Source organism: Brassica oleracea, chromosome C6 (genome assembly GCF_000695525.1).
Source record: "Brassica oleracea var. oleracea cultivar TO1000 chromosome C6, BOL, whole genome shotgun sequence".
In the NCBI taxonomy this organism is placed as follows: Eukaryota; Viridiplantae; Streptophyta; class Magnoliopsida; order Brassicales; family Brassicaceae; genus Brassica; species Brassica oleracea.
Genome location: NC_027753.1, coordinates 34,863,713 through 34,880,743, shown reverse-complemented (window position 1 = coordinate 34,880,743; position 17,031 = coordinate 34,863,713). Strand labels below are relative to the sequence as shown.

At 36.2% G+C, this 17,031-nt stretch overlaps 2 protein-coding genes across 2 annotated transcripts; both read left to right on the top strand.

Annotated features, from left to right (window-relative positions):
- The first annotated feature begins 5,922 nt into the window (after positions 1 to 5,922).
- On the top strand, positions 5,923 to 9,510 carry LOC106301055 (potassium transporter 6). Its single transcript, XM_013737358.1, has 6 exons — positions 5,923 to 6,158; positions 6,238 to 6,736; positions 6,845 to 6,898; positions 7,301 to 7,614; positions 7,755 to 8,133; positions 8,199 to 9,510. The coding sequence occupies exons 1-6, from the start codon at positions 6,120 to 6,122 to the stop codon at positions 9,275 to 9,277; spliced, it is 2,364 nt and encodes a 787-aa protein (XP_013592812.1). The 5' UTR covers positions 5,923 to 6,119; the 3' UTR covers positions 9,278 to 9,510.
- Positions 9,511 to 11,403: 1,893 nt separating this feature from the next.
- LOC106298086 lies at positions 11,404 to 11,970 on the top strand. The gene has a single exon (XM_013734181.1). It carries the CDS (start codon positions 11,404 to 11,406, stop codon positions 11,968 to 11,970), a length of 567 nt encoding a protein of 188 aa, XP_013589635.1.
- Positions 11,971 to 17,031: the final 5,061 nt, after the last annotated feature.

Sequence of the window (17,031 nt, the reverse complement as noted above, 5' to 3'; positions counted from 1 at the left end):
GGAGGTCGTCTGGTAGACTTCTAGGAAGTCGTCCGTTTAGGTTAGTTTTGCAATTGATTTTTAACCTAGACGACTTACATGTACTTCATGAAAGTCGTCTATCTTTGTTTGTTAAAAAAAAATTGAGACGACTTCCATGTAAGTCGTCTAGGGAAAATGAGTTAGTTTTGCATTTGACCGGATTGTGTCAGAAATTTGACTTTTCCTGGACGACTTACATGGAAGTCGTCCAGTAGCAAATTAAAAAATCAATATTTTATTATACCTAGACGACTTCCAAGTAAGTCGTCTCAGATTAGTTTTGCGATTGAAAAGTAAAACAAAAAGAATTATTTTTTTCTATACGACTTACACGGAAGTCGTCCGTCTGACGACTTACACGGAAGTCGTCCAAGATAAGCAAGGTTTGACCAGAATCTCAGAATAAAATTATGGACGACTTTCGTGGAAGCCTTCTGATGAACGACTTCCGTGTAAGTCGTCTAGACAAAAGTATTTTTTTGTTTTATTTTTCAATTGCAAAACTAACCTGAGACGACTTACATGGAAGTCGTTTAGGTATAACAAAATATTGATTTTTAAATTTTCTACTGGACGACTTAAATGTAAGTCGTCCAAGAAAAGTCAAATTTCTGACACAATCTGGTCAAATGCAAAACTAACTCGTTTACCTTAGACTCATGGAAGTCGTCTCGATTTTTTTTTAACAAACAAAGATGGACGACTTCCTTGTAAGCCGTCTAGAAAAACACATTTAAAAGTCAATTGGAAAATTAACATCTGCATTGGCCAGAAGACTTCCATGTAAGTCGTCTACAGCCAGACGACTTACTCGGAAGTCGTTTGGACGAACATATCTGAAAAAAAAACTAATTTCATAGTTTCAACCATTGAGATAACTTGTTTAGCACACAAAAGTCTTCTCCAAGCACCCAGAAGCTCAAACAAAAGTTACACACCAAGAATAGTAAGCTTCAATGGCTCTATGAACCATAAAATTTTTAGAATAAAAATCTTGGGTTTTTTTGGATGAATATGGGGAGAAAGTAAAGAGATGTTGTTTTTGGTTCATAAGAATTAAAAAATAAAGAGTGTAAATCGATTTTTAGGTGCATTAAGAGTTTCAAATTGGTTGTTCATGGTTGTTGGTGTATTGATGGCAATGACAATATTGTGAATACTTGAGGAAGATGAGAGTGATAAAATAAAATATGCATTTTCAAAAAAAAAAAGTGATGGCATTTTCGTGAATAATCTGAACTTTGGAGGTGAAAGAGGCAAGTCAAAGTTCCAAAAAAAAACATGGGTTATTTTTGTGTTTGACTTCAAGTTTTGAGTCATATTTGTAAAAAACCCTATAAAATTGAGGTGATTTAAAAAAAAAACAAGTCTTTTTTTTTTCCGTCAACAACGAGTATTTTTCTAACTTATAAATTCATGCAATGGACAGGACAGTTTATGTGTCTTGATATATATGAGCAGATAAGAAGGAATCGAATCAATGACAATTATTGTTTGTGATCCTGCAGGAACTGGAGAGCACTTCACGTTCGTTGCACACGTGTATGTCCAATATCACACGCCATATAAACCGGTGATTCCAGAATGGTTAAGAATGTGTCCAGAAATGACAACGTGGTTTCCGGTTCGCAACAAACCGAAATCGTAATAAACGTTTCTAACTGTCATGATCTTGATATTAATTCCATGCACGTGTGGGTCAGTTCGACGTTAATTCTAGTAACTACACTCGTACGTTCGCTTCATTTATTTCTTTGAAACTCGTTCGCTTAACTTTACATCATCACCCAAAACAACTACACCAAATTACTATAAAATTTGATTAAAAATTCGAATAATTGAAGCGAATCAAATTGACAAAAAGAAGACGGCAGTATAACTTTTTTTTAATGAGATACTTTGTTATAAAGCGAAAGATTATAAAGAGTTAAAGACCATATATTAGCTTTATGAGTTTAACATGTATGGTCTTATTAATTCCGTAGAACTCTTAATTAATAAATTAAATAGAATTATCCACGAATATGTGGATCCCTATAGAGAAGCATAAATAATTGTGTAAAACCTCAAATTGAATTATATTTTACATGATTTATTTATTCAGTGGTGTTGTACCACTTTAGCCAAATTAGAAAGTGGTTGCTAAAGGGAATTATTCTGTTATAGATTCCACCATCGAAGCTAAAAGCAAATTAGATATAATTCTGATAAATAGATGGCTGCTTAAGTGAAAAACGCATGGGTGTTTTTGGATATCATATAATATATGTGTGGTCGATGAATAGTATTGAAAACATATTCAATCATTTATTAATTGTGAACGTTAATTTAATCAGCATCGACTCGTGGAGCATAAGTATTAATAGGTATCAGGTATGTACAGATAGTCTCACCATACAAGTACAACCATAGACATAATTTGATGGACAACCTTTTACATAAAACTAAACACATTTGGTAGATAGGAATCTTAATCTCTGCCGGTTTAGTTTTCTTCCTTGTATGTATTGTATCTTTCAAGTTTCAATCTAATATTTTCAGTGAAAAAGAAAGAAAGATAGAAATCCTAATTTCGGACAACATTTTCCAGTTAATTTTCATCTTTTTGATAATTATATTTCATAGAAATCATTTGACTTAAACATCAGATAATCTTTGGAAACAAGCTATATTTTTCAAATATCTTATAGGTTCTGTTACATTTGTTTTTAAATCTTTCCGGATATACCCTTTTAATTTTTTTCCTATAAAAACTTATTTTAAAATATTACACAAATCGATAATATAATAATATAATATTTTTTTAAAAAAACATATGTAAATATATAGTTTCACTAAAATCACATATTAATAATTTTTATATAAGATTTATATAAGTAAAAACAAAAAATTGTATTATTTATTTTATATTCACAGTGGAGTTCATCTCTATTTTTAACACTTCACTATATTTTGATAATATTTAGTAAAATTATATCAAAAACCATATTAAATTATATGAAACATAAATAGTATAAGAAAAACGATACAAAAGTCACTTTTCTAAAATTTAATTAATATATGTACAATAAAATCAAATATTTTTCTTATTAAAAATATATTATGAAAGTATAAAAATCTAAAAAAAAATTGTAAATCACTAACTCTATAAATTAATAAAATACTATAATTCTAACATTATTAATTTATAGAATTTTTTACAGTATATTCATTTGCTGTTTCACTAAAATCACAACTGATTCAATCATCTGTAAATTCTTATTTACTATATATATAAATTATATCCAAACATTTTCCATATTTTCACTTAATTATTTCCCTAAATAATATTAATTTACTTTTTTTTTACTTTTAAAGACACCAAATAGTTGAGAAAGAGGACACCAAACATTTTCCTTAGTGACTGCAAGTGTCTGGTTGATGAGTTGAATCAGTTTTCCACTGAAAGAACCATCAAAGAAGTCCGTATCACGGAGGCATCCTCTTTGCTGCGAGACATTAAGGTTATGACTAAAGCAGAAAATATTTTAGTTTCCATTATATATGTACCACGATCTTTGCTTATGTATGTTGATGCTTTACCCAAAGATGCTAGAACTAGGTCTTTAAATTATGTAATTTCATGGACTTTATGATAATAAAAATAAAAAGTTGACAAAAAAAAAGAGGACACCAAACATTATTTTTGACTATAAAACTCATATTTTATGTTGTGGGTTGATTTTAAAATATGGTTTGTTCTCACCGCCCATGCTGCTGAGCGGTTTCAAGTTTCAACGATATCATACAATTGTCTCCAAGTTTTATTAATATTATTTGGGGTAAACAAAATTTTGTTGCCTTTTAGTTTATAACTTAAGGACAAACATGTTAACAAGTCTCTTTCTATAACCAATAGTTGAAAATTTAAAATGATATCGCAAACAAGAAAACTTTGGCTCTTAACCATAGCTTGAAAGCCCAACATTTGATAAGTCTCTCTTGTTTTTAAAATAAATTGATAGCTCTCTTTCTATAGCCAATCGTTTTAAAATTAAAAATGAAATCGCAATCATACATGTTTTCTACCGCTGCGTTAACCATATTACAATAATTTAATGGAGTAACGTTCATAACCACAATCGTCCACTTTCATAAATTCCAAACTCTGGCATATCGAACATTAGGCGATAGACAAAACATGTGTCAAAACTCTCATAAATTGAACCTAACGTTGACAATAAGATCCGACGGTTTGCGGCATTTTCATGCTGTACATTCATAATTTTCTAATCGAAATTTGTATTTTACATTTTTTTTGTTCTTGTCTTTCTAACTATATTGTTTACTTTCCATCTTTGGAGATACCAAATATTATTTTCTAGTGAAATATTTAAACTATAAATCCGAAACGATTTCGTAAAACCAAAATAAATCAATACAATTAGTAAAGTTGGGGTGGACTAAAACCGGACCCAACAATAAGTAATTTCTTCTTTTTCTTTAAAATCTTGTCTTCAAAGTTGAACATAACATTTATCTTTGAAATCATGTGATAATTCACTTTATAGAAAGCCTAAACTATATGAATCGGTATCCCACTTATCAAAGCACCACATATTGTCCTTTTTTTCACAATCAACGCACTTACCTTTTCCCCATTTTAATCTTCCTCATAATTACACCGTTTTTAAAAAAAATTGGTAGTATATAGTAAGAATCCATGTTCTAAAACTCGGACGCCTAGCCGAGTAGGCGTCCGGCTCGGCGCTCAGCGGTAAGCAACCGCGGCGAATAAGGCCAATACGGCTCAACTACTCGGTTGACCAACAAGTCGGTCAAATAACCGATTAATCGGTTTGAAACCGATTTTTAACCGTCTAAAAGGCCGAACAAATTTAAAGTATTGGGCTTCTTATAGATTGAAACCCTGATGCAATTTTCGAAACCAACTCTGAATGACTACTTATAGGCGTTTACATCAGCTTCCCTCTTTAAAGTTTACCGATGTGGGACTCTGTTTTGTATGTTTCTAAAATTTTTTTACCTAAAATTGGATAAGCCATGCCTGAGGTTCGAACCCGGTACCTTATACAACATCAACATCATCAAACACCAGCAGACCAAGGCGTGTTTTGATGTTTATGCATATATTTCCTTATATATAAACATTGTTTCAATAAAAAATAAAAATATGACACTCATCTTTGCTAATAATTAGTCTTTGTTAAACAAAATAAATATAAATTTCGATAATAACATACCAAAAACTATTACTTTCTACTATATTTATATTATATATCTAATTTAAATATTATAATAAATAAAATAATAATAAAATTAGTCCCCGCGTATATCCCGATTAATCCCCGAATTTTCGATAAATCGCTAGGCCCGGGATTGCCGCCCGACTAGCGCCTAGCGTATTTCCGAACAGGGGTAAAAATACACATTCAGAGAATCAGTTTTAATTTAAATGGAAATCCAGACCTGATTACTATCAATAAATATCAGCATATGGAAAGAGTTTGACTAATCAATTTTTGAAGTAGTCTATACATATCCCCTCGAGAGCCGAAAACAAAATTTAATATTTCTCTCAAGCAAGAACTTGATTAACCCAGGTTTGTAAAATTCTTAGCTTCGGATAAAAACGATTTTTTAGTTTTTTTTTAGCTTTTAACTAAGAAAAGATAAGAACTGTTTCGTAAATAAAAAGATATAAGAGTTGATTTTTAGCCGAAAAATGTAAAAAAAAAAAATTTATGTCAAATCATAAATTAAAAACTCTAAATTAAAATCCGGATTAATCATGCTCTAATCAACTTCAAAAACTCGTTAACCCAACACAACAACCATGACCCAAAAAAAAAAAAAAAAGTCGGATCTCTTTTTCTTAAAAGTCTCGCCTTTTGTTTCTTTTAGGATCCTTCCTTTTTCAAAAAAAAAAATTCTCTCCTTAACCATTCTCTGTCCCTCAAAACAGTTCAGTTCTGTCTGGTAATAAAAACAAAATCCTGAAGTCAATTTGCTTCGTCAAGATTCGCTTTTTTTAACATCTCTACTCTCTTAAGGATTCATGGACTTCTCGAACTCCTGAGTCTCCCCAGAAACCCACCATGGATATCGAATCCAGAACTTATCAGAACACCGTCAAGGTACCGATTCAAAGATCGATCCTTGTTTTCACCGAATCTTTTTTTCTTAAAAACGAAACCTTTTAATTTGATTTTGCAGAAGGAATCATGGAGAACGGTGCTGACATTAGCCTATCAGAGCTTAGGAGTCGTGTACGGAGACTTGAGCATCTCTCCTCTTTACGTATTCAAAAGCACCTTCGCGGAAGACATCGAACACTCCGACTCCAACGAAGAGATCTTCGGCGTCTTGTCGTTCATCTTCTGGACCATCACCCTCGTCCCTCTCTTCAAATACGTCTTCATCGTCCTCAGAGCCGACGACAACGGCGAAGGAGGCACCTTCGCTCTCTACTCCCTCCTCTGCCGTCACGCCCGGGTCAACTCGCTCCCGAGCTGCCAGCTGGCCGACGAGCAGCTCGCCGAGTACAAGACCGAGTCGCCGTCGGAGGAGGAGATGGGCCCTCCGTCGGGGTTCGCGGCGAGGTTGAAGTCGACGCTCGAGAAGCGGAGAGTGCTGCAGAAGGTTTTGCTCGTGCTGGCTTTGATCGGGACTTGTATGGTGATTGGTGATGGTGTCCTAACGCCTGCGATTTCCGGTGAGTTTTAGATAAAAAGTCGTTTACTTTGACTTGTTCTTGTTTGATGTCTTGTCTCTCTGACAAGGACAGGATCAACTGTTCATTCTTTTGTGTTGTCTGTTACAGTTTTTTCTGCAGTATCAGGTGTTGAGCTTTCAACGGCCAAGGAGCATCACAAGTGTAAGTTCTTTTTTTTCTTGATTAGTTTCAATCTCAAAACGTTAAATCTTTGTGATATCGCATTTGCTATTCAGAAAGTCATCGGTTTCTTTACTCAGCAGCCGTTGTTCCCACCATCTGTTTATTAGATTGCTTTGACATTGTTTTGCACGTAACACGTATAGTGCATCACTTTCCGGTTTGTTTTGATGGCCCCATACCTATTGAATAAGCGTTTTGGATTGTTCTCTGCTCTTATCAAGTGGCTGTTTATATACAATATTATCCAAAACTAAACATTTGGATCTTTGTGTTATCAACTCTTTGTCTAAATATACCCGTAACGGCCATGATCTTGTAATAAATGTTATTCTGATTGTGTTTGAAACTTTTTTTTTCTCTGTTTTTTGTTTGCTTGTGCAGATATAGAAGTACCTGCTGCTTGTGTAATTTTGATAGGTTTGTTTGCGCTCCAGCACTACGGTACACACCGAGTCGGGTTCTTGTTCGCTCCGGTGATTCTGCTGTGGCTTATGTGCATAAGCGCCATCGGTGTTTACAACATTTTCCATTGGAACCCGCATGTGTACCAAGCCCTCTCTCCTTATTACATGTACAAATTTCTCAAGAAAACTCAGAGCAGAGGTTGGATGTCCCTTGGTGGGATCTTGCTCTGCATTACAGGCTCAGAAGCGATGTTTGCTGATCTCGGTCATTTCTCTCAACTCTCCATCAAGGTAATGTTCAAGAAATCGCTAGACCGTAACTAGACCAGAGGCTTATAAGCGCGCCTGGGTGGGCGTCTAGACTTTTTAAATTAGTTTTTTTTTGTTTTGTTTATTCGAAGTTTTATTGAAGGATCTTTTTCTTATTGCAGATTGCTTTTACATCACTTGTTTACCCGTCTTTGATACTTGCTTACATGGGACAAGCAGCTTATCTATCTCAGCATCATGTCATCGACACCAGTTACAACATTGGGTTCTATGTATCTGTGCCAGAGAAACTGAGATGGCCTGTTCTTGTGATCGCTATACTCGCTGCTGTTGTTGGAAGCCAAGCCATCATCACCGGAACGTTCTCCATCATCAAACAGTGCTCTGCGTTGGGATGCTTCCCCAAAGTGAAGATTGTTCATACGTCGTCGAAAATCCACGGTCAGATCTACATCCCTGAGATCAACTGGCTCTTGATGGTCCTTTGCTTAGCTGTCACCATCGGGTTTAGAGACACTAAGCGGTTGGGTAATGCTTCAGGTATGTGACTTTAACACCTACTTCAGGTAGTTTAAGACAGTTGCTAACTAATGTTTTCTTTATAGGTTTGGCGGTTATAACCGTTATGCTGGTGACGACATGTCTGATGTCACTAGTGATCGTGCTCTGCTGGCACAAGAACATCCTCTTCGCTATCGCTTTCGTTGTTTTCTTCGGCACTATCGAGTCGCTCTACTTCACGGCTTCGCTCATCAAGTTCCTCGAAGGCGCGTGGGTTCCAGTCGCCCTCTCCTTATGCTTCCTTGCGGCGATGTGCACGTGGCACTACGGGACGCTCAAGCGTTACGAGTTCGACGTGCAGAACAAAGTCTCGGTCAACTGGCTCCTCAGCCTCGGCCAGACGCTGGGGATCAAACGCGTCCGCGGCGTCGGGCTCATACACACCGAGCTCGTCTCCGGCGTCCCGGCGATCTTCTCTCACTTCGTCACCAACCTCCCTGCCTTCCACCAAGTGCTTGTTTTCCTCTGCGTTAAGTCCGTCCCGGTCCCGCACGTCCGACCCGAGGAGCGGTTTCTGGTCGGACGCGTGGGGCCGAAACAGTACCGGATGTACCGGTGCATCGTGCGGTACGGGTACCGGGACGTCCACAAAGACGACATCGAGTTCGAAGGAGATCTTGTGTGCAGCATCGCTGAGTTTGTCCGGTCTGAAGCTGCGACCGCGGTCGTTGCGGAGACTAATGGAGATGATGATGATGATGAGAGAATGTCTGTGGTCGGAACTTGTTCGACGTACATGCAAGGGGTCGAGGATCACGACGGGAGCGATTCTGACGATCCGGATAAGCCCGGGACGTCAGAGATTCGTTCTCCCATGGCGAGGAAGAAGAAGAAGAAGAAGAGTAAGGTTAAAAAGAAAGTGAGGTTTATCGTGCCGGAGACTCCGAAGATAGAGAAAGAGACTAGAGAGGAGTTGATGGAGCTAACGGAGGCGCGTGAGGGAGGCGTGGCTTATATAATGGGAAACGCGTATATGAGAGCGAAGCATGGGTCAGGGTTGGTGAAGAGAGTGGCTATTAACGTTGTATACGAGTTTCTTAGGAGGAACACTAGAGGTCCAAGAACCGCACTTACCTCGCCTCATGCGTCGACGTTAGAAGTTGGTATGATCTACCATGTTTAAAAGGGGTATATTCGTCTTTTTATTTTGTACATGGTTTTGGTGTGTGTTAATTTGAAAAGTGAAATAGATTGTAGCTCAAGAAATTTTGTATTGTGGAAGGTTTTGCTAAAGGTTAACTCACTTCGAATCGGATAGAGAGTAATTTCTTTTCTTTCTTTTATTGACTTCTGAAAAAAAGCTTTGTACAAAACATATTGGTGTAATGTGCATAATATAGTATTATTTTATTTAAATTATGTCTACTTTAATTTCACTATGTTACTTTAAGAAGTTACCATTTGGGTTACCCAAAACATTTCTTTTCAGCCTTCCACATCATCACTAGCATAGAGGCTTTTGCTGACACATCAACAAAGACGTAACTTCCGTTTACTCATATTCTACGACTATTAGTGGATAATGGATTGTACAAAATAAGTTTAAAGCCCATTAATCAAATCCATCAGCTCCTTCCCGTGTTGCCTTAAGGTCGCCAAACACCACTATCTTGGCGAAACCGTTGCCGTTACGGTTGTATGCCGGTTTCATGCAATTTACTCATTGTTCCCCAAGAAAATGATCCTAAATTTGACTTGTTTCAAAACTATTTTCTCTCACGGCCACAAAGATAATCACACATATACAAAGAACCATTGCACCTTCTCTTTGTTGTTTGCTTCCATCTAGGATGACATGTTCGTTTGTCCATCCAAATGGACCATTTGGATGTAGATGAGAATTGTGTTTTTTACTATTAAAATTAACATCATCCAAATGGTCCATCCATATAAGTTTTAAATTCTAATCTTAAAATAAGACTCATCCAGATGAATTTAGTTGGTGCATCTAGATAGAAATGATCACCTCTCCACGACCCCTCCTATTTTCAAACCCATCCCGGAAGGCCCAAACATGATTCCCAGTTGCCACACATTTTATTTGACTCTCACTATTATCAATTAAACAATGTGTGTTAATTACACTAATCCAAACATTTTGCTGTGATCATATTTCAGATTGTACTTACATGTACACTTTTTATTTGGATCTCATTACTATCAATTAAACAATGTGTGCCAATTAGAATAATGTAAACATTTTGCTGTAATCATATTTTACTTTGTACTTACATGTTGTCCCTAATGAAAAAACCACTTTTGGCTTTGCAAGATCATCGAAATGGAATTTAGAGTTGAAGACCACTCCCATTGCATCTACAAGATTAGTGATATCGATTCTATAAATTAAATCTACACAATCTGAAATATATTTTAGTAGTTAGCATTTGTACCTATGGGATACTCTTGGTATGATGTGAGAGATTCGATGGATGCACTTGAACTACATGTAATGACGATTGATAAGAGGATCGATGATGCAGACTTCAGTAGAAGGCGTAACAGTTAGTGTGAATGGGGAGTTTGTTGCCTTAAAACCTAGATAGGCATGGTCAACTTCTACACGAAATATTTCCACCCACTGTTCCTCTTGTTTCTCTAGTCCTCTAAATCTATATTCGCTTCCTGCATAAATGTTCATCTCCATTTTGGTTCCCTGAAAAAAAAATAAAGTTAAATATCAAAATAACAATTTTTAGTTTGATTTATTTAATTTTATTTGATAACTAAGAGATGGTTATTATACACTTACATCTTCATCCGCTATGATATACCTCCAGCTGGATTCAATACCAGAAACATATGAAGCCAATGAGTAGATCCTGATTATCTTAACTCTGAAACGCTATGAAGTCAATCTATTGTTATATACAACTTCAGCAAGCTTATTGTAGTGTGACATATTCTTAGGAAATGAAGAGATTATGTGTGGTTTCTTTGTAATTTGGTGCTTTCAGTAGTTTTTATTTTTCAGAGATATGCGATTAGATTGAGCAAACTGAATATATGTAAAGGAAGAGAAGGAGACGATTTTGGATTTACAGTTTAGTGACATAAGAGAGAGTCAAGTGTAATGATGATTATCTCTAAGAGAAGTGGCTGTTGAGTGAGAAGTTGTGTTTCTTCGAGGCGTCCATCAAATCACAATTAAATTAAAAGGTTTATCACCTTCTCCAAATAAATTAACGTTATATATCTTAGACTAATAACCATTTATTTTTATCCATTCATTTCAATTTAGGAGAACACATGGAGAACTGGAATTTGGCTTCTCTCCCTAATTCCATCATTCATCAGATTCTCTCCAAGGTAGCAAAAAACAGTATTCGTGACTTCGGTAGTGCAAGAGTTGCTTTTCTTGGGTTTAAAGAAATTGGCCGTGAAGATTACTTTTACAGATCTGCAAATCTCACTTTCATGAATGAATGGATAAAAGAGGTTAATGCTCTTACAACATTAAGGCTTAGGTGCTACCATTTCGGTAATCCAGAGGCCATCTACTTGCGAGGTATGTATGAGTTCTTCATGCTCCATTTAGTTCATGAAGGAAGGGAAAAAATACGTCTTGCTGGTGAAAGAGAATGCTTGCTGGAAAAATATGTTGATGGTATGATGAACTTAGCATTTAGCGTCGATGATAGAGGATTGGTTCACAACTATCCTAATTTTACACGTGAACATGTTAATCGGATGTCTCACATTATCACTGCTCCCGAACTCTCAGGCCATTGGGATTACGATAAACCTGGGATGTTTTTGTCTGTATTCGAAAGAATAGATGCCAACGTCTCGTACGCTGCTGGTGCTCTAGAATAGAAGAACCAGTGTTTGTAGTCTCCATAGATGGATCAAGAACAAAGTGGTTATGTGAAAATTATTTCTGGCAATCTGCAGCTTATAGGTTCTGTAGTGAAATACATTTGACTGCTCGTGAGTGATCAATTGGAGATTAATTGTGTGTTGTGATGTAACTTTTCTCTACTTTAACTATTTTTGTTTAAAACACATTGTAATTATTTATTTTAATAACGATTACTAATATTTGTGTCATATGTAAATATTAGGTATCAGTGACACATAGTTACGATCCAACAGAGTTATTTTTTTTTTGCTTAAATCAAATAATATAATTCATTATTTAGACTAAAAGGTTGACAAATGAAATAACTCAGACCGATGGACAGACGGAGGTAACCAATCGGTCGTTCGGGAATCTTCTTCGTTGCCTTGTTGGGGATAATATAAAGACGTGGGATGCAAAGCTATCTCAGGCTGAATTTGCGCATAACCACACATTGAATCGCAGCTTGGGTTATTATCCTTTTCATGTCGTCTATGGCATCACGCCTCGGTGTCCTTTGGATCTAGCTACAATACCCGATCGCACGAGACATCATGGTGAGGCAGTGGACTTCATGTCGGATCTCCAACAGATTCATCGACAAGCTCAGGCAAATTTGGAGGATGCAGCAGTAAAGTACAAAGCAACGGCAGACAAAAAGCGCATGGAAGTTCTTTTCGAACCTGGAGAGTTGGTATGTGTTTACTTAACGAAAGAACGGCTACCCTTTCGTGATTACAACAAACTCAAATCGAAGAAGGTGGGTCCTTGTGAAGTTTTAGAACACATCAATCTGAATGTTTACAAGGTCCAACTTCCGGCTCATTTGCGTACTTCCAACGTCTTTAACATCAAACACCTTTCCCCTTACCATGGCGATAACGAGGATCCAGATTCGTGGACGAATCTGTCTCACCCCGTGGGAACCTGATGCAGCGCATTATCTCTTTCACCGCCATTGCTGTGGGCTTTTCTTCTTTTGTTCTAAGTTTCCTTTTATCATTAGGACTAGATAATTATGAATTTTCCTTTATAGCTTAGGGTTTTAACTATATCAAGCCTTATAAATAGTGGCTTTAGTCTTTGTAGAGACTCACAATTTTGATTGAATAAGATTTCTGAGTTTATTTTAAGAGCTTTCACAAGCACTGCGAAAAGTATTCGCGCCCTTAAGAGCTTTAACGAGCACTACGAAGAGTATTCGCGTCCTTCACCTTGTTTTCGAAGTTACTTTCGTTCACAAGTCATCCAAGTTCGAGATCAAACCCTTGATCTTTGACTTATACGGCTTCCGCTCTCTATCACTTTTATTCTAATAGTGCAAGCTTTATACACTTCAAGCATTGATCTTGCCCCCAGGTTCTATGATTTATTAGTATGTTGAATGCGATAAGCATATATTTTGTTAGCGTAAATTCAAGAGGAGAGATATCACTAGTATGTTCCTCTATGTAGGTCATCATTTGAACAATCCATTTATTTTGTTACTAGGTGGTTGTCCGCCAATTCGCGGATATAAATATTGTATGAAAATATATGTTAGGTATACAATGTCCTAAATTTTGAATAATATTTAGAAACATTAAAATATAATTTATAATTTCAGATAGTTTGAAAATCAGTGGTAAAGTTTCCATAAATTTGTTGTAAAAATAACTGATGAATATTTAGTAATAACAAATGTTTGTAGAATTATATATGTAATTATCACATTAACTTCTCGAACACATATTATGCATCTTTTTCGGCATCTTCTTATTTTTCTCGTTACCATTTCGTTCTTTTTTAAAAAAAATTGCTAATGTTTTCCTAATTTTTTACATATCTTTTGCCAAATTTTTATTTCTCTCTCTAAATAGTAATACAAAACATACAATCAACGAACCAAAAATCTTTCTTAGATATCTTTTCAATCATAACATTACTTATTCACTATATTATTTGACTTAAATACAAAACATTTTTTTAAATCCTACATGGACGCTCTCAATGGTTTATAACCTCAAATTTTATATAGTATAGATTTTAAAATATCTCATGAGATAGAAGGAATTCTCATGATTTTGAAATTCTTTTTTTCTTTCTTTTTGATACTTTCCAGTCTTTTGTTGCCTTGCCTCTTATGGCCTTAGATACTGCACTTTGACTTGTTAATTTTTTTCCCTTGAGAAATCAAAGCTAGTTTACGAGTTTTCGTGTGTTTTTCAACTCTAACCAGATCTTGAAATCTCATCATGCATCTGCTCTCTTGATCGCGCACGCTCCTCCTCCTTATAATCATGAAGAAAGCTACAATCTACCCACTCCGTGTTTCCTTCTTGCTATATCATCAGGTTCTCGTTTTTTTTTGTTCTGTTTGCTTTTTTTTTCTTCTTCTTTCTCAAAATTAATTCGAATTTGTTTTGTATCAGATAAAATGGGTAATTTGTTGGGGTGTGGAACTTCCCTAGAAGTTGACGGTACGGCGGTTGTGGAAACTAAAGAATCTTCTGTGAAAGAGAAGATCAAGCTTCATAAAGACATTGTCCAGGCTCTGGATGCGGAAATTCACAAACATGTCACTCTGGAGAACAATGCCATGGATGCAATAGTTAGTATGAAATGTTATTATTGCCTCGGATTTGAAAAAAAAAACTTGCAACCCCATTTTTTTTAATGTCTTTGTGTTTGTTAGAGAAAGCAAAGGCTCCCTCTAGAGAAAACTACATTGGAGTCCAGACGTAAAGCCGCCGCCGAAACTGCTTCCTTCTTAGAGCGCCAGTTGGTTGATCTGGAGAACGCAACCTACACCAGCTGCATCATTGAGGGAGCAATGGAGGTCGAAGAGGCGAGGCAGCATCTGCTCCGTGGGAGGATCTCCTCTTCCTCGGAGAGAAGTAGATGCTGAATAACTCTTACTCTCTCTTACTCTTGATCTTGCTTATGTTAAAAGATATTTTTATTATATGTCTCCTCTATTTCTCTCGAAACTTGTTATTTAAGTTGTTGTGTTGTTTGAATGATGAAAATTTCGAACCTACTTTATTAGGTTAATGAGTTGGGTATTTTCCTATATATCAATCTCCTTCACTCTGTTTCGTTCTTCTCTTGTAGTGGTAGTATCAATCGATTGTAGGGACCTTTGGATCAGGGAAAGTCTTCGTTGCTAGCTTCGGTTCTTGGCGAGATGCACAAAATCTGTCCATGATGTTACTATTCTCATTAACTTTGTAATTTCGAGATAAGAACATAATCAATAAGCCAAAGCAAAGCAAATAAAACTTTCTGCTTTTGTGTTTTCTTGTTTTGTTTTTGGCAAACCAAATGAATCAAAAACCTCTTTCTCTCCACATATGTGTATATCATTATCAATGAACACAAAGTGTTGTGATTCACATACCGTAGACTCCACTTAATAGATGCCAACGTGAATGAGTATGACGGGTCCGTCTTGTTGCATTCAAAAGGACAGGTTTTGATTAAACCCATATCTACAATATACCCTACAAGATATCAGAGAATGGTAATGACCCGAAAAGTCTTTTTTAGGACAAAAACATGGGAAAAAAAATCCTTGTACCTAATTAACTAGGCCTGGGCACTTTACCCGATACCCGAAGCTGCATCCGAACCCGACCCGAATATATAGGAAAACGTAGGAACGGTTTATGTTTAGGCCAAGGATCCAGAAGAGCATATGAGTTTCCACATGTGGCAAGACTTTAGTCACAGAATATAACAAGCATTGATTCTCACCCTCCACCAGTATAATGCAATATTATGCAACAACTCGTGATGGTCACATTATATGGTTTTTTTAGAAGTGAGCTAATCTGATTCAATCAAGTTTCCTATGAAAATAAATGTTAAAGGGATAGGCAAGCCATTCTATTAGGAAACTGCAGTTAGATGCAACATCACAAAACTTCTTCCCGTGTACTTTTCTCTAACCGTTTTTATCTTTAAACATTGTAGCATGATGACTAAGATCAAACTAACATTGGCGATATCAGTGACACCAACCTAAAGCAATAGATAAGTTTGAGAGAGGCTGTCGAAAGTGACAATGTGATTTTCCTGACCTGAGTACTAGTCGTGGACCATATGCTGCAACCTCAGCCTGTAGATCAAAAGGGAAGTACTGATAAGGTTCTTTAGACAATTTTTATGGCCAGGTTTTGATGTTAGGAGTTTTCAAGGCTCCTAAGACAAATGCTGTAGTATAAATGATTGTCGAACCAGTTCTGAGGGATATAAAAGCACTGAGAATGCAAGTACTCACTTAATCTAAGTGCAACCAATGATTTAGATGGGTTTTAAGCTATGACTAAAACTAGAAAGCAATAACAGAATGATACTTCTTGACTAAGGGAAAAGAGAACTCATGGGCATAGGGATTAGACCTTGGGTGATCAAGTATCGAACTAAGGATGGCAAATGATCAATCAAACTATCAACCTTAAGCCTAGACACAATTCTAAGCAAGCTCTATGTCTAGATGAATGCTCATTTGCTAACATATCTCAAACATCAAATGTCTTTGGTTGAATAATATGAAAGCAATCATTACTAACAAGTCTATTAGCTATCTTAGCATCTTTAACAACAAATGTCTTTGGCAAAGTATGCTAAAAGCTAAGAAGAGTTGTCTCGGGCATTTCCTCGAACACCTTTCGGGGGGGAAATGCCTAAGGTTCAACTACTCAGTGGCCAACTCAGAAGATGCTTTATGCTCACTCTACTAGCAAGGAAATATGAATGATCTACACTAAAACATCCTAGAACTAACCTAATCACCATTGATCTCCCTAACCCATGAATTCAAAAGGTGATTACTCACTAATCTCCATGATTCCTCTTAAACACATATTGGATTTCAGATTAATCATGTAAAGAAATAGATAAGAAATCAACAAGAACACAAGAACATAACAATCAAAAATCCAAGAGATGAACTTCTCAAGAGAGTTTTTGTGTCTTTCTCAATAGATCCAAAGATAATCTGCCTGGTGGCTACCAAAGATGTTTAAAACATAGGTTTTAGAAATGTAAAACGT

Coding starts and splice junctions, on each gene's coding strand:
- LOC106301055 (XM_013737358.1), top strand. CDS start 6,120: ATGGATATCGAATCCAGAACTTATCAGAACACCGTCAAG. Junction 6,899..7,300: donor GGCCAAGGAGCATCACAAGT/GTAAGTTCTTTT, acceptor TTGCTTGTGCAG/ATATAGAAGTACCTGCTGCT. Junction 7,615..7,754: donor TCTCTCAACTCTCCATCAAG/GTAATGTTCAAG, acceptor TTCTTATTGCAG/ATTGCTTTTACATCACTTGT.
- LOC106298086 (XM_013734181.1), top strand. CDS start 11,404: ATGGAGAACTGGAATTTGGCTTCTCTCCCTAATTCCATCATTCATCAG.